We start from the raw sequence: 24,449 nt of genomic DNA, 5'->3' as shown, positions 1-24,449 counted from the left end.
GTTATTATACGCGAATGTCCACGTCTTGTACTCGCCCAGGAAATCTGTGTAAACTGTACGGCACCAGACAGGGGTACTCGACCCGGGGTATTCACAATGTTTTCTCTTCAAAATTGAAATTTTACTGCCACCATTGAAACAATTTATAACGGAAAATGTTTAGCCACTCGACATTATACAAGGGGTAACGTTGTAACGTTAGTGACAGTCGTAAATCGCGGGCTGTTTATTCCAGTGGACGCAAGTTGCAACTAAAACAATACCCAGACAGCAAACTGACATTGAATTAACATGGAAACGACGTCTCTCATGGCATTGAAACAATGTTGATTTTGCTCATCGAATTAACGTTGAACCAACGTCAGACGCGGCATTCTTCAAAGCTAAATGAAAATCGAAAATTGGTTTGCTTACATAACGTTGAAACAACGCGTTGATTTCAAGTTGATTTTCCGTTAGTTTTGAAAGAATGCCGCGTCTGACGTTGGTTCAACGTTAATTCGATGAGCAAAACTATGTCAGATCAACGTTGTTTCGATGTCATGTTTCCACGTTGATTCAATGTCAGTTTGTTATCTGGGTAGGAGGCAATTGGGCGCAACGCTACCCAGCAACAGCTCAGTTATGCCGCCCGCTTACTTCCGGTAGTTTCGCCGGATTCGTCTATAGATAGCCTCAAACGGATGAAGGAATAGGCAATAACTCCCACAGATTGTAACAAAATATACTCTGAATATTCACATATATTTTTCAGTGCACTGAGAAATACTAAGTTAACCAATATTTAATGCTGTGGGCCCACACACACACACCAGTCATTCACACAAACCATCCCCGTTGCAGGCCTGAATCGTCGCTCGTGTTCGTGGTGGCCGGGAAACTGAAAAATGGCTCCTTAACTCTCGTGAGCACAAAACAAAATCAAACCAAGATACCTCAATTTCACGCGATTCCGGAATCCTCGCGCAGCTCCTCGTCCTCGCGCTCGCTCGTCAGCCGACGACACGCCTCCGCCGCCGCCAGAGGAACCCCAAATAACACGGGGATTTGACCGCTGTCTGGTCCTCAAGGTCTCCCTCATTGTGAAGGAAAACCACTGCGTTAACAGTCTTTACTCTTGTTGCTTTACGGTTGCTTTAAACTTATAGATTATTCGCATTGACAATTAAACAGCATGTATTCGCGCCTGAACGGCAGATTAACACTGGAAGGACTAAACACTTGCGGAGATCTCAAAGATGTAAACAGATATTAATCCTCCATGTGTTCGCGCTACACACCCGATCCAAACTTGTAAATCATTCAATCAGCTCACTATCTTACACAAGCGCGCCTCTGTCATCTTCATCCTCTCACATAGGCTATCTCTCCTCCCGCGCTTGTCTAAAAAACTCTCATCTCCCGAACATCCACTCACGTTACACAAAACATCGTTGAGGGGGGGACTTAATTCACATAAACCAATAAAATAATCAAACACCTAACTGATGGTTAATGTCACGTTTTCCACATGCACACATCGATCAAACTTGTATTTCATGCACGCGCGCTCTTAAACGAACTGATTACTCACTAAACAAAGATGAATGGTTAATTCACATTTTAACCCTAAATACAAGCTAATAAATTGAGTTAACTTATAAACAGCATACTGGGTTACATATATTGATTGTATGTAAATATCAGGTCAGGAGTTCAGAAGCGCCGATCAGAGTAAATGGGGTAATCCATCAGCAGAATGTTGAGCAGAACTTCATCTGCTGTTAGCATCCCATTGACTCCCATTCATTACATGATCTGAGGCGTAAAGACTAAAGGAGTAGTTCACTTTAAAAAAAAAAAACTTTTGCTGATAATTTACTCACCCCCATTTCATCCAAGACGTCCATGTCTTTCTTTCTTCAGTCGAAAAGAAATTAAGGTTTTTGATGAAAACATTCCAGGATTGTCTCCATATAATGGACTTCAATGGGGACCAAACAGTTCAAGTCAAGTCAAGTCAATTTATTTATAGAGCACAACATAAACACAACATTTGTTGATCCAAAGTGCTTTACAGACGGTCAAGAGCAAAAAAAAACAAAACAATAATAATATTTATTATATTTGTAATAAAAATTAATGGAGAAAACTATTAATAGTAATAAACTAATAAAAGAACATTTCTACGTACAGTGTACAGCGTCACTCAAACGCGAGAGTATAAAAAGTGAGTCAAGGTCCTAAAGACAGTTTCAGTGCAAACTACAAACTGTTCAAAGGGCTTTAAACGATTCTAGACGATGAATAAGGGTCTTATCAAGCGAAACGATCGCTCATTAAAAAAAAATAATAATAATGAGCCTTGCTCTGGTGATGCGCGATCGTGACTCTCCTGTTCAAACTCGTTCATCAAAACGAACAAATATTTTTCCGAGACAATTTGTTCATTTCGTTAGTTGAATGAACCACATAACATGAAAAAAGATTCATTAATTTTCATTCATAAAATTCGTTCATGAAATATTTTTTTTTAAAAGTCAGATATGTGTTAATATATACTTATTATTATGAGAAGTGCCCTTTTTTCACTTGAGCCCCTTCCCCTCAAAATGTCTGTGAACGTCCCTGCTGATAAAGGTTAGGCTATGCAAGTAAAACAGGGATTGAAAGTTTAATGCACCCGTTGTTACATGTACTTTGAATGTCTTAATTTGTAAGAAAATGTGAGAACTTGTTTAACAGGGGGAGATGGCTAGTTAAATTTGGTATGTGTGGTTCGATCCGAAATGACTAGAAAGCTATTTGTGCTAATTACTTAAGAATAACATATGACACACACACAGTTAATTGTTCTATCAAGTATTTACCATAATCTCACTATTTTTTTCCAATTTAAAACGAACCATTATTTTCATTTCAAACACTGAAGAGCTCCAAACTACAAGTATTTTATTAATAAAAAAATGAATAACATACATCCATAACCCTATTAGAGGATCAGATTCAACCCCTAAACAACAGTAAAGCTCAGATTGTTCACTTAAAAAAACAGGGTCAATCAAAATGCAAACTCTGATTTTACTATGAAAAATATCCCCAAAGCTCTTCATGAAGCTCCTACAAACCGATGACGTCACCAAATGAGATGAATACGTAATTACAGTTTTCTACTGCATCTAAATCAATACATTTATTTTTACTGTTTCGTCATCATGTACATCCTAAGACGTGTTAATAAATGCACTGTCTCTGTCTTTATCATCGATCCATATTAGGCTATCTACAATGTCACACACTGCAGGCTCCCTCTTGGTTGTATATATATAATTTATATTTTTCTTTTTTCTTTTCTTCTACAGTCGATCCCTGGGGAAAACACGTCACTGCCGAAGCGACGAGATCTGGATGGATTTTTCCATTGTTTCATTTTAAATCGCCTCGTAAAAACAGAAAGACACACACACATGCATGTTCACACCGCAAAGGTTATTACACAAAAACACATCCAACAGAATTATACTGAATATGAAGCCTTATTCGTCATCTGATGACGCGTTTTATTAGGATCGCGCTATTAGACTCAATGGGACTGACAGGAAGAACGAAAGACTCCGACCCGCCGAACCCGAACTCGAGAGATGAACTAATCATTTCTGTTTCCAGTACAGATTCAGAATCCATATGTCGCGCAATGCGCATGCGCGGGTAACACAACATGAACGCCCTGAGACAACTCGATAGTCCCGAGTCATATTAAAGATTCGTTCAAAATGAACGAATCGTTCATGAACGACACATCACTACGCGCTATTTATAGAAAGTGAAAGTAGAGAAAATCACGAGCACGCTTCATAGATTCAGATCGTCGTCTATTTTATCGTTTAATTACTCTATTATTGTGTTGAACGAGTCAAACAGCTCGTCTGCATCTAAACCAGAAGATTACTGTGAGTGTTTCTCCGGTGAGTTTCTGTTTCCTCATCTGATCATATTTCTCTCTCTCACTCCTCGCGTGATTCTGGAAAATCCCCAGAGCTTGTTTTATTTGAGTCTGTCTGTATTTTCACAGGAATGATGTCGATTACTATCATCGCTTTACTGGTGAATCTCCTCATAGACACCACAGGTAAGAACTGACGAACAGGTTTGGGTTTCATTCATGGCTAAAATATTACACACAATTCTGCTATTTTTCTGTTCTAGTTTCATTTTCTCTCGATTTGCTCTTTTTCTAAAACATATCGAGGCTTTCTGTGGCTGGTGAGTAATTTTCTATTTGGGGCTTCGGTAAAATCAAACAATTTCCGCAAGCGTTGCACCGGTTATTCATAAAATCAGATATGAGGAGTTCATTTAAAATTTGGAAATCACACTTTACAATAAGGTTAATTAACATTAGTAAACTAGTTTAGTTAACATGAAATAAGAATGAAGAAACATTTATTTATGTTGATGAACAATGAAAAACTTGATTTTTTAAACTAACATTAAGAAAGATTAATAAATACTCTAACAAATGTATTTCTCATTGTTCGTTAGTCCATTATTAAATGTTAAGAAATGAAAGCTTTTTCTGCAGTGATGGCTTTTGATGGTCTTCACTGTAATCACTAGTCCTGGTTTAGTGGAAGACTACAGTCTGTCTGGTCAGAACGATGATTATTAAATGTGCATTTGTGACCTATCTCAACTTAGGTTGGGGACGACGCCACCTCGTGCCTCTCATACCAATACCAAGATATACTTTGCACATTAAGGGCTGAGTACCTGACCTAAGACAAGCTGGTTCATAATACACCCAAGATGAACAAGACGGAGGCGTGCTTTCAGTACAAAAAATAACAATACCTAAAAGAGCCACACCGTCATAGATGTATATACACACCATGTAGACACACTCTTAGAAGAAATGGTTCTATTTAGAACCACAAATGGTTCCATCCCCCGATTCATATATGGAACTCCAAAATGGTTCTATATAGAACCATTTTTTTTTTGTAAAAGGTTCTATTGGCCAAGTGTGGAACCTCAGGGTTCTATATAGAACCCAGAGGAACCCTTTTTCAAGAGTGTATAGAACCTTTTAGGGGTTCCAAATACGTAGCGCTGATAGAACCTTTTAAGGTTCTATATAGAACCTTTTCTTCTAAGAGTGTACACACGAGAAGACCAGAGCTGCTGGCTGCTACCAGGGACAATAAAATTAGCAAGATAACAAGACAATACTGAGGTTACCTGTCGGAGATAAGAGTAAAGTTCACCAACCGTCCTCTGAACTCTGGTGCCTACAGTCAAACACACACACACACACCCCGTAGCTGCAGAGGGACAAACTTCACCCAGACAGGGACTGCCGGTTACACTCAGGCTATGTGTGCATCTGAGAATACAAACATAAAACATTTAAAAACACAACACAATATTAATAAAGCTTAATTGGTAAAACACTGATCAATAAAGGTAATATATAATACAATATTACAATCTCTAGGATGAAATAGGCCTAATTAAATGAACGTGCACACGAGCATGGCAGCTTCGGTCAAACTAAGATGTAAATAACTTTAAACGCATGCATGACCTGAGATGCAACCCTGCGTCGGTGCTTACAAGGATTAAGATAGTGCTGTCAATACTAGATTACATTTTTTAATCAGATTAATCAGACTTTTGATGTGTGATTAATCGCACGCTTATTGTGAAACGAAGCATATGCCATTTATCTTGTTTAACATTCATTTTGTCATTATTTGCTATATCCAGCAAAGTAAACAATCAGATTGAAGGGCGATTCCCACAAAACTGCTTGATGGATCGAGAGCTTTCAGTGCGCAGTTGGCAGCATGATGACCACGCCCACAGTGCCAGCATCTATTGTGACCTTTAACCCAAGTCACTTTCTGCTCCTTGTTGAGTATTTTGAAGTTCTCACAGCCGAACTGGAGTCCGAACATCTCTAATGTGAATGTTCAGTCCATCCATCAGTTCATCCATATATACATATATATATATATTATATATATATATATATATATATATATATATATATATATATATATACAGGTGCTGGTCATATTAATTACATTTACAATATCGTCAAAAAGTTGATTTATTTTAGTACTTCCATTCAAAAAGGGAAATTTGGATATTATATTCATTCTTTACACACAGACTGATACATTTTTCAAATGTTTATTTCATTTAATTGTGAAGATTAAAACTGATAATGAATGAAAATCCAAAATTCAGTATCTCCAAAAATTAGAATATTACTTAAGACCAATACAGAAAACGGATTTTTAGAAATGTTGGCCAACTGAAAAGTATGAACATAAAAAGTAGGAGCATGTACAGCTCTCAATACTTAGTTGGTGCTCCTTTTGCCTGAATGACGGCGTGGCGTCGAGTCGATCAGTCCGTGGCACTGCTCAGGTGTTATGAGAGCCCAGGTTGCTCTGATAGTGGCCTTCAGCTCTTCTGCATTGTTGGGTCTGGCGTATCACATCTTCCTCTTCACAATACCTCGTAGATTTTCTATAGGGTTAAAGTCAGGCGAGTTTGCTGGGCAATTAAGAATAGGGATACCATGGTCCTTAGACCAGGTACTGGTAGCTTTGGCACTGTGTGCATGTGCCAAGTCCTGTTGTAAAATGAAATCTGCATCTCCATAAAGTTGGTCAGGAGCAGGAAGCATGAAGTGCTCTAAAACTTCCTGGTAGACGGCTGCGTTGACCTTGGACCTCAGAAAACACAGTGGACCAACCCCAGCAGATGACTTGGCACCACTGACTGTGGACACTTTACACTGGACTTCAAGCAGCGTGGATTCTGTGCCTCTCCTCTCTTCCTCCAGACTCTGGGACCCTGATCTCCAAAGGAAATGCAAAATCTACTTCCATCAGAGAACATAACTCAGCAGCAGTCCAGTCCTTTTTGTCTTTAGTCCAGGCGAGACGCCTCTGATGCTGTGTCTTGTTCAAGACTGGCTTGAACCCATGTTGATCTCAGCTGAAACCCATGTCTTACATACATCTGTGCGTGGTGGTTCTTGAAGCACTGACTCCAGCTGCAGTCTACTCTCATCCATTTTTTGAATAGGTTTTGTTTCACAATCCTCTCCAAGGTGTGGTTATCCCTATTGCTTGTACACTTTTTTTCTACCACATATTTTCCTTCCCTTCGCCTCTATTAATATGCTTGGACACAGAGCTCTGTGAACAGCCAGCCTCTTCAGGAATGACCTTTTGTGTCTTTCCCTCCTTGTGCAAGATATCAATAGTCATCTTTTGGACAGCTGTCAAGTCAGCAGTCTTCCCCATGATTGTGTAGCCTACAGAACTTTGCTGGTAATTAGAGTGTGGCACCAGGTGTCTTCAATATTGAACCTTTTCACAATATTCTAATTTTCTGAGATACTGATTTTGGGGTTTTCATTAGTTGTCAGTTATAATCATCAATTAAAAGGAATGAACACTTGGAATATATATCAGTCTGTGTGTAATGAATTATTACCACTGACACTGAGCCCCATCCCGCCACGGAGAAAGCTCCAGAGCTAATGCCTGAGCAACACTAATCCCCAGAGCCCAAGCCCAACACAGTCTGACCAGTGCATGATTCGGCTACATCGTCCATCCCCCTTGGGATTGTTTGTGGAGTTTGAAAGCATGGAGGGAATCCCTGCCCACACCCCCACAGCTGTGGATGAATTGTCCCTGGCTTCTGGAAATTATTTATAGGACTTTGTAGAAGGTCATTTTCACTTTTCCTCCCGTCCCCACTGGTCCTGCCCAGCTCAAAGTCTCCAGTGTCTACAGAGTTTAGCCTCTCTCTCCCAACTCCTCTTCCTATAACCAGTTCCACAGCCATACCACCGCTGGTTCACTTTAGTCCCCTGGCTCTGTGATCCTGTTACTTCACCTCGGGCCTGTCAACCTATCAACTCTACCTTGGCTCCTCCCTCCCAAGGCTCTACCAGAGACTAAAGTCCTTGAAGCTCCACCGAGCTCCCTTATCTATACGGCTTGGTCAGAAATCATCATGCATGCACCACAGACTTCCAAGCCATCTGCTTAGCTCTGTATCTTCACCCCTTTGGCTTGCTTCCCACCTTGCTTACGGCTTCACCTCAGTCTTCTGCCTCCACCTTGGACACTCGTCACTGCGGCTACACTTCGGACTCCAGGAACATTGGTGTCACCCAGTCCCATCTGCTGTTTGTTTTTGCCTTGATCTCACCCTATTTCAGCTCCATCTCTATCCATTGTCCCCCTGGTGTTGATAACCAAGCCTTCATCATCCCTCCATTGTCCTGGCTGCACTCTGGGTCTCCGCCTGGCTGCTCCTGCTCCGGGCTCCACCCACTGTCAGCACCTTTTGGTTCATGCCTTTCACCTGCCCTGATCCCGAGTCCCCACCCTCTCTCCTCAGTTAGACCTTCCCGGGAGAGACCCCTTCCCATACTGCATGTTCTGTTCTAGTTTTGCTTTTACTCTGTTTGCTCTATTCCCGTTTTCCTTAGATTCTTAGATATTAGTTTATACATAAACACTAATGCATAGTATATTTGCTCTAATGCGTAATATATTTATAGACCAAGTCTTAGTACATTTCATCAGGTGTGTCTGTGTGTGTCTTTCAGAGTCGTTCACTGTTGTGGTTCCTCGTGATCAGACAGTGGCTCGTGTCGGGTCCACAGTCACTCTGCCCTGCTGGATCTCTCCTCCTGAGAACGCTGAAGTTCTGGAGATCCGCTGGTACCGTCAGGAGTTCAGCAACCCTGTTCTCCTCTATCAGAATGGGAAGATCATCCAGGAGGAATCGTACAGGAACCGAAGCTCACTGACTCTGCGCTCGGATCTGTCTGGTGGACTGAAGGATGGAGACGTCTCTCTACGGCTGGAGAAACTCAGGATTCAGGATGAAGGTTCATTTCACTGTTATGTCAGTGGAGAAAGTGCATATGACAGCAGAAAGGTGGTTCTCAAAGCCATTGGTGAGTCAAAAATTACAATTCATTGTTTTCAAGGTTCTACACCTTGTTAAAGATATCCCCATGTCTTGTTGCATGAGTAGGCTTTTCTCCAGATTTCTACTAATCTATCTCGGAATAGAATATCAAACCCTTTTTTAAGAAAGGCTGCCATAATTTTCCAAAGAAATGGTTGAGCAGTCTCCACTGAACCACAAGAGATGCATTTACTCAAAGATATTAAAAATATACATGTCTGAGCGGTATGTCTGTCCTCTTGCAGCTTTAGGATCCGCTCCTGTCCTGTTTCCGCAGCCTCTGGATGATGGACGAGTGAACATCAGCTGTAAATCCAGCGGCTGGTATCCAGAGCCGGACGTCTCCTGGACGTCAGATGAGCGAACGGTTCTCCGTCCTGGAGGAGTGTCTCGCAGTCGTGGAGCCGATGAGATGTTCTCTGTCCACAGCTGGACGGCCGTCTCTCACTCGGACGCTCAACTGGTCTCATGCTCAATGTCTCTCAAGACTGGAGAGCTCAGAGAAAGTAGGATTGACATACAGGCCGTCATCTGTTCAGGTCAGAGAACATGTTCACTCATACGTCCAAGTTGCAGGACATTGCAGGATATTTTTTACTTATCATACAAAGTTTGCTTGAACTTCACATAATTCCCATGTGATCATTTCCAACACCTTAAATGTTTTCCCCAGCTACTTTGTGATTTTGTGAAAACTGATGATAACTTTTTAAAAAGGCAGTTACATAAAAACGTCTAGTTGGTCACACTACACTCTAAAAAATGCTGGGTTGTTTTAACCCAATTTTGGGTCAAATATGGACAAACCCGAAATGTTGGGTTAAAAATGTAATGTAAAAATTTAACCCAACGGCTGGGTTAGTCCATATTTGACCCAAAGTTGGGTTAAAACAACCCAGCATTTTTTAGAGTGTAGTTCTCAACATAATCTCTGTTTATGCAACTGGTTTCTCTTTCTCAGACTCATCAGATCCATGGAAGGTCCCTTTCATCGTTCTCATTTGTGCTGTTCTGGGTTTGGTTGGTCTGATCCTGTACAAATACAGACATAAACTAACAGGTAAATAACAGAATTCATCTACAGGCGGATTTCATGTATTCAATTTCTCATGTGTTTATATTTCTGTTTTGCAGGGAAGAAACAAACAGGTCAAAGTAAGTAACATGAACTCACCTCATTAACATCTACATACAGTCATGAAGTGAATTCCCCCTTTCAGGCACAGTTTCCTGGGGAAAATGCCACTTTGCCAAGTTTCAAGCAAAAAAAATAAATAAATAAAAAATAACAACAACAACAACAACTTATGATTATCTGTTGCTGGTGGTGCTTCTGAAATTATTACCACCAGCTAAACTTAGTTGACTTTTAAACTTGTTTCTGTTTGTTTCATTGATGGGAACATACTGAATGTGAAGATATAAAGAGAATAATACCACTATAAAATTAGGGAAATATTGTTTTATAAGGGAAACATTAAACATGATGCATGTGTGAACTGCGCTGGTTACACACAGAGAAACAGCATTTTACATCATTTTGAGATTTTTAATTAAATGTATGAATCATGAGATCAAATTATTTGTTATGGTTTGTCGCCCGTTCACGGCAATATAAATGCGTTTCTGAAAGAAATTCATGTTCTCTCCCTGAAAGGGTTAAAAGTATAACTAATTGTTGTTTTCAAAGTGTGGAGTATTTGTGAACGCAGATTAATAATTTAACTTTCCAATTAAATTCTCTCATTTTAGTTTGCGAGGAAGGATCGATGGAGAAACTGATAGAGAAAGGTATATTTGAAGAAGTTTTTTGTTCTTTGATATATTTTTATATCATTATATGCTACATGCACCTTGTAGCAGAAGAAAATATTAATATAACAGGTTGGGGAAACTCGGAGGAGAAAGTTGTGCGTGTGTGAAAATAGAAAGAATAGAATTACAAAATAATCACACATTAAAAATAAACTAGCATTTTCATTTGATAAATTAAATAACATTTAACAGTCCAAACATCTGGGGACACCAGTGAAAATGCTGATTTTTTTTTTTCTTAATGTCATGTTTATTAATATTATTTAGTGTAAAGAGTATTTTGTGGTTCAATGGAGGCAACAAAAGCATCTTTTTAAAGGAGCTCATCATATTATTACTTTTTATCAAAGATTTAAAAATTCTGAAACTTTACTTTTTTCTGTAAACTAGATTTTCAAAGTCTCAGATTTTTGGACTGTATATTTTACAACTATTGCAGACATTATATATGCAATTTCTTATAAATGTCTATGACTAGAACATAATGTGAACAATCAAATATACTTCAATATGCAAAATTAACAGAATACAGAAAAGTGAATTAAATGTCGTGTAACTGTAGATGTTGATTCAGTGATCACTGCTGAAGGTTTCTGTAAAACCTCAAATTACTTGTTTATCTTTTTAGTTGAGGGAGATGTAAATATAGAAGAACTGAGGAAACATGCAGGTATGACATCATCTCAGTTATATATACATGTGTGTAATATTTCACACTCATGAGGATTAATAATTGATGTTTTATCTCTTCCTCAGTTCAGATCACTATTGACCGTGAGAGTTCACATCCAGATCTGAAGGTTTCTAAGGACGGTAAAATAGTGAGAGATGCTCCAGATTATAAACACACTGTAGAGGGATTTCCATATGAATTATGTGCAGTTGGAGCTCAAAGATTTATATCTGGACGTCACTATTGGGAGGTAGAGTTGGCACGAGAAAATACAGTCCCTAAAAACTACTGGTTAATTGGTGTGGCGAAACATGGAAATTTTCGTCTGAAAGACAGATCTGATTTTACTCCATCAAAAGGATACTGGTTCTTGTGTTCAGACGGTCCTAATGGCTTTTACATCAGCTCTGATCCACCAGTTTCTCTCTCACTGACGCCGAGACCCGAACGACTGGGAGTTCTGTTAGATTATGGTGAAGGTCAGCTGTCATTTTACAATGTCAAAGAGAGGAAACATGTGCTGACCATGAGCACCAGATTCAAAGGATCAGTCGCTCCGCTGTTTAATCCAGGGGTCGGAGATCAGAGTTCACTTATAATTCTGGATTGTCCAGAACCTGTAGAAACACCTGTAGAAATACCTGTAGAAATACCTGTAGAAACACCAGTAGAAACAGCTGTAGAGTCCAGTGAACCTTTACTGGGTAACAGCTCAGACGCCTGACTGACCAATCCTGTGTGTTCAGGCAGAACAGCACATTTGAAAATGTAAAAATCTCTTCTTGGATTTACAAACCTCAGAAACGTAAAAGATTCTCAAGTACAGCATGACACTAGCAACATCAAGCTCATGGGTTTGATTCCCAAAGATCACGAATAGTGATAAAATGTACAGCTTGAATATATCAGCATCAGTTCAACCAAACGTTAAGTTACGAGAACTTTAGATAAAGCATCCAATCCTCCAATAATCACATAACATCATCAGATGCACATTTATTGCTCACATATTACAGCTCGAGACACTCCTCCTGATTTGACTGATTGTCAGCCATAAAACCCAACAAAAAATAAACCGTTTTAGTCATAACCTGACAGATTAAGGCAGCTGCCCTTGATGGAATGTAAATAAAAAATTAATAAAATAAAAATATTTCTCCTTTATGGCGCAAAAGTAACACAGAGGTGTTAAACAACAGAATTTTGAAAAACTGTAAACCTACTATAAATCCCTGACATGCTTTATGATCATTAACAAACCTCAATACAATCTTTAGAGTTAATCAGTTCTCAAATCTCTATTTAAGATCTAAATAAACACTAATACAAACATTTAACAATCAGATATTCACAACAGCTGTAATCTGTTTTCGCCGGTTTCACCTTTCAAGTATTTTGGCACATCCGTGGCCGGGAAGATTCGGGAGGCGACGGCTCGCTCAGCGGCTCTTCAGTCCTTTATGCCGCATGTGGCGGTCCAGGTCCACGCCTCAAGCCACGAAGGGGACTGGCTCGTCCCGGTCTGAGGATCAGAGACCAGACCAGACAGTGAGCGCCGCCTCGGAGGCGTGAGTTTAGAAAGAGGTGAGGTAACATCAGGGAAGGGGTCCAGAAGAGTCCTAAGCGGCGTTCTAGGGTCTGGTCTCACGGGGGTAACTAACAAGGGTAACCCTCGCTTCGAGAGGCATTGAGGTTTCCGTTCTTAGATCTCGGAAGGCAGCGGTATTGAGTAGCAGACCCATTGAACCTTTACTCCACCTCCAACTGCGAGCTCAGCCGAGGCTTCCGCACTAGAGATACGTCTGGATAGCAATATCAAGTATTTGGGCTCTCTGTGAGCTTTCTTGATAGCTGTCCAGGCCGGAGTAGGTCTCTCATTAGGGTCTCTCTGAGCCTCCTGGACTACTGCTTTCAGATGGAGCGTTGTCCGGTTAGTGATATCAAGTAGTTAGGCCTCCTCTCGCTGAGAGAGTTATTTACTGGGGCCTCCGCTCATTGGCTGTTCTGCTCTTAGAGCGTGGCTAAGTTAGTATGCTAAGTCGTTCGGCTCACTAGGAGCCTCCTTAGCTACTGACCTCAGTGAGTGTTGCCTCCTCTCGCTATGAGTATTGAGGCCTCCACTCTGGGGAGCTTCACGGGCCGGCCGGACTGAGTTTAGCTCATTTCTGATCCGTCTCTGCACTGCCCTGGAGTTAGTGTCGTAGGACTCTTGTTGAGGCCTCCACTCCTCAGGGCTGCCCTTAGAGGTTCTGAGTGTTAGCAGCGTCCCTGCGTCCCTCCTTGAACGCTGACTTGAATCTGAACGTAGTTAGGCTTCTGGTTTAAGCATTGGTTCTTGAGAAGCTCCAGACTGACTTCTGGTGTTGACCGTAGGAATGAGGACTCCTTCGACTGAGCGTTGGTATTCTGCTCCCCATAGCGAGCCCTAGGGGATGCAGGCCGAGTTCCCTTTCGAAAGAGAAAGTTTCCCATGGTTCTCTGAGAATCGGGAACTAAACGCTGCGTCCCTTTGCCATGTTTCCGGCATTCCTGCACACGTCTCTTTCAGACAAGAAGAGGATGACGTATTGCACAGGTGCCCTTTTATACTCTCGGCCTCACCTGTAGTGACATCATAGACTGCCGCCTGCCAATGTCAATGCCAATGTTTAGATGTCCACTTCAGACACTGGTCATGCCCAAGGCATTCCCCATAGCGACCCCTAGGGGACGCAGCGCGAGGTCCCTACTCTCAGGGAACCATGATTACATGCGTGACCTGAGGCGTTATAGTTATCATTCTTGGTGTGAACTGGTCTTGAACATGCGCTAGACTAGATGGACGTCTTTGACATTTGCATTTTCAGGACGCCATGTCTTGGTTTAAATGGTTAAATGTAAGCATTTTCATTAATCAGTGTAGGGTTTCGAGAACACATTCTGAACTTTTGCGTTTTTAAAACACAATGTTGCATTAACGCACATGCGCTAACCAGAAAAACCAGCGAGATGCAGAGTAATGGCCAAAGTCGTCCATTCTAGTGCATATTTACATACACAATTATGAACACATGACATACACAGTTATGCACCCTGTGTGAACCAGCAATTTGGCTGATAGAATTTCTGATTAATTATTTTATAGGAAACACAAGCATGCTGATATATTCAACTGCACATATTTCTTATAAGCCAAATGATTTAATTTAAACCATGACAAATAAATGTATTAATAAAATAGTGATAACACTAAATGTTTAAAATGTGTAAATATAACACAACATATTAGGGCTGGGTATTGACAAAGTTCTCAATTCAATTCAGGGAAACCTGTCAATTGATATATTAATATAATATTAAAAGTAACTGATTTGTATATAAACTTTTAAACTGTACTTACAGGTAGGGCTGCAACAACTAATCGATAAAATCGATTATAATCGATTATGAAAATCGTTGTCAACGAATGTCATTATCGATTAGTTGGTCTGATTACGTCACGGGGATTGTTTACATGGAACATGCGCTTCTTACATGCGCTTCATGAGGCGCACATGCGGTCTCTCTCCCTCGCCGCTCTACCCTGTCTCGCGCGCGCAACACGGACGGTTTGGAGCACATTATCTTCTGTCTCGCATGCGCGCTCTTGATTCCGTGAGTTTGAACTAATTTGCGGGCATCAGGAAACCGCTATCAATATGCAGCATACACGAAAATCATTCACCTTTCGGCAAATTCGCCGTTTTGAAACCAAAATAGGTGACCTACGTTAATCGTGTATACTTTATGAAGCCATACTATAGTATAATGTGAGATAAGTCATTAAATTCAAGTTAACCTAAGCTTTTCCCTCCACTGCGGCTGTCAGTCATTCTCTATTCGGTGTTCAAACAGCGCGTCGCGTTACACCAGTTAACATGATGATCTCTTTCCAAGATGATTCAATGTTATTATAATAATTGATCCGTAGATAAAGGTCTATGATGGTTTTTCTATCTTGCTAGACTTTTATTGCTGTAACTTAATCACTTTCTACTGAGTGTCTGTTAGATCACAACACTATTAGAGTCGGCGCAGTATAATTGTTCTTCACGTGCACAGTAGCGTAACTGAAATTTAAAACTTTTAAAAGAAAAGTCTTAATAAACTATTGCATAGATACTGTATAATACACAGTCAATATGTCTTTCTCTTTCCTTGGTGCTTTTAACTTTAATGCGGCGGACACTGAAGAGCTGCGCGCCGCCCTGTGACTCCGTGTTGCTTCAAGCGCATCATTCAGCGCTCGCGATGCGCATACGCACTTTGTGCAGCTCTTTCATGATCATATCATAATACTTTTGCGCAATGAAAGCTTATTAATAGCCTTTCTTGTTCTCTATTATATTTTGCTTCCTCACTAAACAGCTGTGCTTTACATTTAAAACAGCTGTGCATCTGATTTTTACGATGTTTTTCATGAATGTATAACAACAATACAAAGATCAATGTGTACGTTTTACCAGAGTTAGTGCTACACTTATTGTCTCTTATTTGTTCCTCACTAAGGAATGTTTTTTCACTAAATGTTCAGATTTTATAAAATTATATTGTGCACTTGTGATATTTCTAGGCTAAGTTTTGCTGAGTTATCCACTAATCTAGTTTACAATAGCATTTTTGTCATAGGTTATGGTCATATATATATTTTTTATTTGTTGTTTTTCTTTATAATTAAGTTGTCTGTATTAAGTAAATTGTTTAACACACAAAAGAGTGTGGTTTTTAGGGTTTTATTTTGTTATAATAAACAAAAAAATGGAATATAATTGTTTTATCCGATTAATTGAAAAAATAATCGTCCGATTAATCGATTATCAAAATAATCGTTAGTTGCAGCCCTACTTACAGGAAATAACCACACATCGTTAGCCTCGTTGCACCAATATGACTTGGGCAGTTATGCTATGAGGCTAACGATATGGAGATATTTTGGATTCGACTAATGATACGTTGGCATAAGGGGTCGTTCACATGCAAATTCGCAATTACAAATGTAGGCGCGCGGGAAGCAGAGTGGCGCGCTCGTTTTTCCAGGCCTCTGTTCGTGGTTGCATAGCAACAACAGACGCCGCGGGATAGCAAGCGCTTGTTTGGAAAAGAACGCAAAAAACACGTTATGTGAATGTGAGTTTCACCTCTCTGTAATATTATAGTAATGTACATTTTTAAATTAGGAGAATAATTGCTACAGTATATAACTATTGTTTATTGGTAGGTCATTTTATCTAATCTTATTAATACAGAATACATCTTTGTAGCCATGATATACACTTTAATCTAAATTTAATCTAAATTAAGCTTTGGTACCGAAATTGGTACCAAGAACCGTGGATTTGTACTGGTATTGGTAATTCTGACATTTTGGGACCGTGACAACACGGTAAGTTTATAAGCTGTTTTATTGACGTCTTCTGGCGGTTGAAACACTGATTACACGAGACATTGATTTTATAAGATCTTCTTTATCTTTCTATATCTTTCAACATCAAGTGAGAAAGTTTGAAAGATTCTGCAAATTTTGCTCGTATTTGCTGACAAACATAAATGTGCTTGGGTTCACTTCTGCGCGAGCAACAGTTTTTGATGTGAAATATCTCAAGAATCGGTTTGGATATTAATGATAAAATGAAAAAGATGATAATGATAAAAAATGGCATTCAATTTATTTTCATTAAATATTGATGGATAAATAATGTGTAGAAAGAAAATAATAAGTTTTGAGTGTTAATTATGTCAATATACTGTAAAGGCAGCTACTGGGGCAGAACTGATGTACATGTGCAATGATTAAAGCTGGATATGATATTCCTGTGATCAAATCATGCATCAGATTTTATCTTGTTGTATTACATGTGTTAAACTGCTCTGTAAAGATGTGTGTGTGTGTGTGTTGCTCATAAAATATTAACATTTAACTAGACTCTTTGTTTATGGTTGCAGAAAGCATTGTATTGTACTACTTGTATCTTTGTAATACATGTCTGTTATCAGGGCCGTCGACAGAACAAACCACTTTTTTAAATGATCAAAACAACAACTTATTTTTAGGCTCTAACTAAAATAGACCAATAGTCTTGTTTTGTTCATTTTATTCAAATAAAATACTTCACCATATGATCTCAACGTCTCTGTTTATTTTTTCGTAACATTTCCACAGCTAGTAGTAGCCTATATTTTTTGCTAATCTGCATGGTTCGTCACATACACAGCACAGTGCCATCTAGAGGCTTTCTTGAGGAACAGGCACAAGCAACGTAATGTACGGAATATCATTACAAGTACAACCTAAAACTACGCCAAAACCAATGATTTATGACTCTACACGTCATAAACATGAGTCACAAATGCTCCTGGTTTTCCACCAACAACACAACTATAATAAAAGCAATGCACAACATACCGCAATAAAGATTTAGCAATGTAGCTGACAAATTCTCCATTCCTACCATCTCTTTAGCTCCAGAGTCGTCTCCACACTCGTTATTGTTGGTCAAAGTCGTCTTTAAGTCAACGACGAATCCTTAAACCCCTTTCTCTGTCGGCCTTCAAAACCGCCAAAATTGGATTCTGGGATCGCATGCACTGCGCAGCTGCGAAAAGGAATTACGTATTTAAACAATATAGTATGATTAACTAAATGAATTACATGGTTTATATTACATATATACTCACACACAAACTGCATATTGTAATTTGAATTAATAAAAGTACTAACACAAAAATAACATATCGAAAGAGCTGCTGCTGGAGACTTGCCATTGGCTGTTGTATTTGAATAATTAATGAGGTAGGTCTTTGCAAGGTTTGGGTGCTGTTTTGGGATGTTTTAACAGTTATTTATGAATATAATTATATTTCAAGTTACGTTCTGTGTAATAATGCGTTGAATAATGCATTTCTGAATAATTTCTGAAGATAATATGTTGCATTGCTACCGTTGTAGAGCTTACCGTTCCTAAGAAGTTCTGCGGAGCTAAATTTGAAATACACAAAATCGTCAACAGTCAGCGGCAAACGATCGGGTGGGCACAATATAAGCCATTTAGAGGGCTGGCGACGGGCATATCTGTTATGAAACTTTTTTATCATGCATCTTGTAAATAAATAGTGATTTTGCTATTTTACTCCAATTTTGGATCTGATTAAATAAAGTCCCTCTGAGGTGAAAATCCAGATTAATGTTGTTTATGTATCTATGTGGTGTTTTTAATATGCTTTTTGGTGTTTCTGACATCACACACGACCAATCAGATCAACGTGTGATCGTCAACCAGTGGATCTCCGAGCTTCATTCATTTGCATATTCATAGAACTGCGCATACTAAATGAGGCGAGAGTGTCTAGTTTTAGTATGTGCTTAAAATATCCAAGATATTTTAAGACGAAGACATTTTTATCAAGGACAAAACATTTTAAAAGTAATTTTGGTGATCAGAGATCAGGGACAGAATGATTGACTACAGGGGGACTTTTAAGTGAATAAAATATCACAGCTGAGATCATATCCTGTTCATTGTGGGAAACGCATCTTTGCTCTGGACTGGTGTAAACCGCATGTTCAAATCTCACATAAAGCAAATGCACACACGAGCAGAATAAACAGTAAATATGACTGAACAAACCTCGAGTCACTGGAGTGAGATACAGCGGTGTCTCCATCTAGTGTTCATCAGCGGGACTGCAGGAACGACACACACGAGTTCAGGAGTCTGCTGTCAGAAACATGCAAGTGCTTTAGTGAAACATCGAGTGCTCAATCTGTGGAAAAATTACAAGATTAATCAATAATAAAAAAAAAACATTAATGGAGATGCATTTCATTTGTTTTAAGATGAGGGAATGGAATTTATTTTTATTATGTATATATATTTTATATTTTATTTATTTTATTTAATATCTCAACATTTCACAGACTCAGAAACAGGTTTGAGCAGTTCCTGTGTTGGGAAGGGTCTAGTAAAGCACGAGTAACTGTTTCACAGCTGGGTTGTAACACTCATAATAATATATAAAGTGAACACACTCATAAATGATATCGAGACACACACAACTGTTTTTTCATGTGTTTGTAATTTAATAAAACCACATGACAATCTGAAACTCCAATAATGTGACATTGACCTCAGTATCTGCTAAAATCTCATAGACCATAATCACATAATAACCTCTCCCTTCTAAGTATGACCTGAACCATTTTAGGACTATCCCAGAAAGCCCCACCCAGTTTTCCAGCCTGTCAAGAAGTATGTCGTGATCGACAGTGTCAAATGCAGCACTGAGGTCGAGTAGTACCAACACGGATAATTTGCCTGTATCAGTATTTAAGCGAATGTCGTTTATTATCTTTATGAGCGCTGTCTCCGTGCTGTGATGCGATCGGAAACCAGATTGAAAATTGTCAAAATATCCATTTGAGCTTAAAAATTTGTTCAGCTGATTGAAGACAACCTTTTCAATGATCTTGCCTATGAAAGGAAGATTTGAGATCGGTCTATAGTTGCTCAAGATGGTCTTATCCAGATTGCTCTTTTTCAGGAGGGGCTTGACAACTGCAGTTTTCAGGGAGTTCGGGAAAATCCCAGAGCGAAGTGAGGCATTTACCACTTCTAGGAGATCTGCTTCTAAACAGTTTAACACACTTTTGAAAAAAGATGTGGGAAGTGTGTCAAGGGCGCAGGTGGATGTTTTAAGGTGCTGTACGGTTTATACCAAAATTGTGCCATTGATTTCTTCGAAGATATGCGGGGATATGCAGCTCATTTGCATTTAAGGTAGCATACACCCATAACAGCTCATTTTTAATCAGGTCCCAAAATGACATTTTCAAATGGTTATAATAAATTAACTATGGGGTATTTTGAGCTGAAACTTCACAAATACATTCTGGGGACACCAGAGACCAATATTACATCTTGTAAAAAGGTGGCCTTTAAGTTTTTCCCTGAACTGCTGAAATTTTAAAATGCTGATATTTCACTGTTTGCTGTTCCAGTTTTTTTACGTTTTCTGGGTTGGTAGATGCACAGGGGACCCGATAATTAAAATGCGGATCTTTCTCTGTGGTGTTTGTGTTTCCCGTGCAGTTCGCCTCAGGTCTCAGCTCTGCCCTCTGCTGGCCAGCAACCAGCGCGACTGGAGGGCCATCAAGTTCTACTGTCACAACCGTATACAGCCGCTTATGAAACAGTGTTTGATTTGGGGCCAGCTGAGGTCAGAGGTCAGACCACGTCCAGCTCGTACAGGAAGTGCTGAGCTGGTATTGTGTGAGGATAATGAAGCCTGTTCGTGTGATCGTTGTTTTCATTGGCTGATTTCGGCCTCAAACGGTGTTTTACTTTCCATATAACACTTCAGCTGATGTAGCATTAGCTAACGCATTAGTTAACAAACTATGAGCAATATACTCACAGCATGTATGAAGTTGTGTTAATGTTAGTTCATAAACGTGTTTTCTCTAATGCTAATTCATAAATCATAAAACAGCACAAAATGCAATGGATACAGATGTGAATAAAATTATCCAGTGTTTTTCTTTCCACAATATTTTGAAAAGTCATCAAAACATTGGTCTCGTACGGCGGAGAACAAAGAGGGGAGGAGAGGCACTGTAGCCACGAGGCAAACGCTTAAAATGATGTCTCATATCTCGTGAAATGTCTTCAAATACAGATTTATTTCTGTAACAGCCCTGCATTTTAGCCGGCACTCTTCACCCCAAACACTCCAAAGACATGAGACCTCCGCATTGCTCCACTGTGTGTCTCCTTTCTTCCATCGCGCACTTTTTAATGACGGTGGGTGTGGTGATGGCGCAGTGGATAAGACACATGCCTTTGGTGTGAGAGACCCGGGTTTGAATCCACTGTGAGACACCAATGTGTCCCTGAGCATGACCCTTAACCCCTAGTGTCTCCAGAGGCGTGCGACCTCTGACATATATAGCAATTGGAAGTCGCTTTGGATAAAGGCATCAGCTAAATTAATAAATGTAAATGTCTGAAACTTACAGACCCGAGAGACAAATCAAATTGCCTGAAAGGTTTAGAGACTGTTGTTGAGTGACTGATAAACAAGAGCGCACAGACATCAAAGTGGGCTTGAGCACCTGCCCTTTTTATTCCTGTTTTTTTTTTTTTTTTTTTTTGAAAAATAATATATTATTACTGTTTGCGCACAGCTTTCCTGTCAAAGAAAAAATAATATGAAAATTACTTGATTTTACTTTCAATTCCCTTTACATTCTCCAAGGTATTAACATTTTTCATAACTCCATGTAGGACGTTTCTGTCCATAAATGTAAGCACTGTGGCTGTAGTAATGCAATATTTAGAAAATGTACTCTTGTACTCTTGATACTCAAGTACTTTTAAAAAGTACTTTTACTTCAGTACTGTAGACATCTGACTGTAGTACTTGTACTTGAGGAAAATTTAGCAAGGTGTATCTGTACTTTTACTCAAGTAATAAAGCTCTGCTGTGTACTCTGTCCGCCTCTGACAATGACCTTGCCATTAAATCTGACAAAATTTAACCTCCAAAGAGCAATACCTCAGTTGCCAGACCGACTGAAATTAGTCTCCAGGTCAAACACACCTAGTATAGATTGAACCAAACGCCTCAAACGGATGAAGGAATACAATAACTCCCACAGACTGTAACAAAATATACTCTGAATATTCATTATACTAACTATATTTAATGCTGTGGGCCCACACACACACACCAGTCATTCACACAAACCACCCCAAACCAAGCCTGAATCGTGGCTCGTGTTCGTGGTGGCCAGGAAATTAAAAAAATCGCTCCTTAACTCTCGTGAGCACAAAACAAAATCAAATCAAGATACCTCACGTGTTTTAATACCTCAAGATATTTCACGTGTACCCATACAGCGATTCCGGAATCCTCGCGCAGCTCCTCGTCCTCGCGCTCGCTCGTCAGCCGACGACACGCACATCCGCCGCCGCCAGAGGAACCCCTATAACACGGGTGTTTGACCGCTGCCTGGTCCAAGCCCAGATAGCAAACTGACATTGAATCAACGTGGAAATATGACATCGAAACAACATTGATCTGACATTGTTTTGCTCATCGAATTAACGTTGAACCAACGTCAGACGCGTCATTCTTTCAAAACTAACGGAAAATCAACTTGAAATCAACGCGTTGTTTCAACGTTATGAAAGCAAACCAATTTTCGATTTTCATTTAGCTTTGAAGAATGCCGCGTCTGACGTTGGTTCAACGTTAATTCGATGAGCAAAATCAACGTTGTTTCAATGTCATGAGAGACGTCGTTTCCACGTTGATTCAATGTCAGTTTGCTGTCTGGGAGGTCGCCGTCGTTGTGAAGAGTCTTTACTCTTGTTGCTTTACGGTTGCTTTAAATTTATGGATTCATACACGCAGATATTCGCATTGACAATTAAACAGCCTGTATTCGCGCCTGAACGGCAGATGGAAGGACGTAAACACTTGCGGAGATCTCAAAGAAGTAAACACATATTATTCCTCCATGTGTTCGCGCTACACACTACAGTTAAAGTTTTTTTAAATTGGTAAATCATTCAATCAACTCACTCTCTTTTACCGCAAGCGCGCATCCACATCTTCATCCTCTCACATATCTCTCTGTTAATACTGTTCGTTTTCTCACACAATCCGCTCGTTTCGTGTCTTAGGCCATCAGTGTGTACTTACATTTACGAGTCATTAAATCATGTTTAATTTGGACTTCTCTGTGCTGCTTTTTGGTGGACCCCCTTAGCCTCCAGTGTATGACTGACAGACAACAACGGTTTGACTGAAAAATGTCAAAATTGAAAATACTGTGGAAACAAAGACACCTACATCTTGGATGCCCTTGAGGTAAGATAAAACATATCAAAAATTAATTTTAAAGTGAACTATCCCTTTAAGCGCTCTTTGATAACGTGATGATTACGTCCCTGCAGATCATCTGTCCATCATTGTATGAAGCCCGCCCTGGCAATTTGATTGGCCCGATCATAATTACTCCTCAATAGAGCATCACAGTCCCGCCCACAGCCGGGGCCGGAAGTAAAAATTCAATAGAATTTCTCCATTGACATTTGAGATATAAGCCATAAAAACGTAACCATAAATGGTAGACTTAAAACCAGCTACGGCTGTACTAAGCGATTGTATGTGCTCATATAAACGCCAAAAGTTCATGGGGCACTAACCTTGTTTTAAGATAAATGCCTTTTATTCATGATGTATTGGATAAGTACTTCATTACCCACAATCCTGAACAATCCCACAATCCAACAGTGATGCATCTGATTGGTGGAAGTTGTGTCAGGTGTCTGAAACCCTGCGAAGGCGCTTAAAGACTGAAGATCGCGTAATGACGTAGGGCTAGTTCATTGGTCGCACTTCTGAGACGCCCGCGCGCCATTGGATGTGCAGTTGCCACAGCTTAGCCTATGAGCGAGCCAGATACTCAATGTTTTAGCATGTGCATAAGCTTCAGTAAATCGAGGAAAATGAGTTTCCCTGCACATTCACTATATAAAATTCACTGGAGGAAAAAGTTCACGTGCCCGTCGTCAGATTTGGAAGTCGCTCTTTCACGGTGGCTTTCAGACGACTTCAGTGAGGCGCAGTGGTTTATGGGAGGAGTAGTTCCTTTGCTCGGAAATGAAAATATGTACACAGGCTTGTACCCTCGACTTTTTTTGGATTTTCTCTTAGTTTTTTCACTCGAAATGATGTGTCGTATGCTTATGAGTTCAGCCGTAGCTGATTATCCTCAGACATGCTCTAATACTCTTTAGATATGGATTTTACAAAATGTCAATGGGAGAAATTAATGAGAAATTTACTTCCGGCACCAGCGCTCTCTCGGGCTGTGGGCGGGACTGTGATGCTCTATAGACCTTATTCAGAGCAGCGCCATGACAGGTAGGAAAGTGAGGCTGTGAGG

At 39.8% G+C, this 24,449-nt stretch overlaps 1 protein-coding gene across 2 annotated transcripts; it reads left to right on the top strand.

Moving 5' to 3' along the window:
• The first annotated feature begins 3,773 nt into the window (after window positions 1-3,773).
• On the top strand, window positions 3,774-17,617 carry LOC148998569 (butyrophilin subfamily 1 member A1-like). 2 transcript variants are annotated; one of them, XM_089131814.1, is made up of 10 exons: window positions 3,774-3,944; window positions 4,052-4,108; window positions 8,624-8,977; window positions 9,237-9,530; window positions 9,953-10,051; window positions 10,126-10,146; window positions 10,744-10,782; window positions 11,435-11,476; window positions 11,563-12,096; window positions 12,145-17,617. In XM_089131814.1, exons 2-10 carry the CDS (start codon window positions 4,054-4,056, stop codon window positions 12,201-12,203), a joined length of 1,497 nt encoding a protein of 498 aa, XP_088987940.1. In that variant the 5' UTR covers window positions 3,774-3,944; window positions 4,052-4,053; the 3' UTR covers window positions 12,204-17,617. The 2 variants fall into 2 exon arrangements, with proteins under 2 accessions (XP_088987940.1, XP_088987939.1); XM_089131813.1 differs by having other exon boundaries at window positions 11,563-17,617.
• The last annotated feature ends 6,832 nt before the right edge of the window (window positions 17,618-24,449 follow it).

The sequence above is a fragment of the Pimephales promelas genome, chromosome 1 (assembly GCF_988280905.1).
Source record: "Pimephales promelas chromosome 1, fPimPro1.hap1.1, whole genome shotgun sequence".
Classification (NCBI taxonomy): Eukaryota; Metazoa; Chordata; class Actinopteri; order Cypriniformes; family Leuciscidae; genus Pimephales; species Pimephales promelas.
Note: the sequence above shows the minus strand (reverse complement) of the source record. Positions and strands in the feature narration are given on the sequence as shown.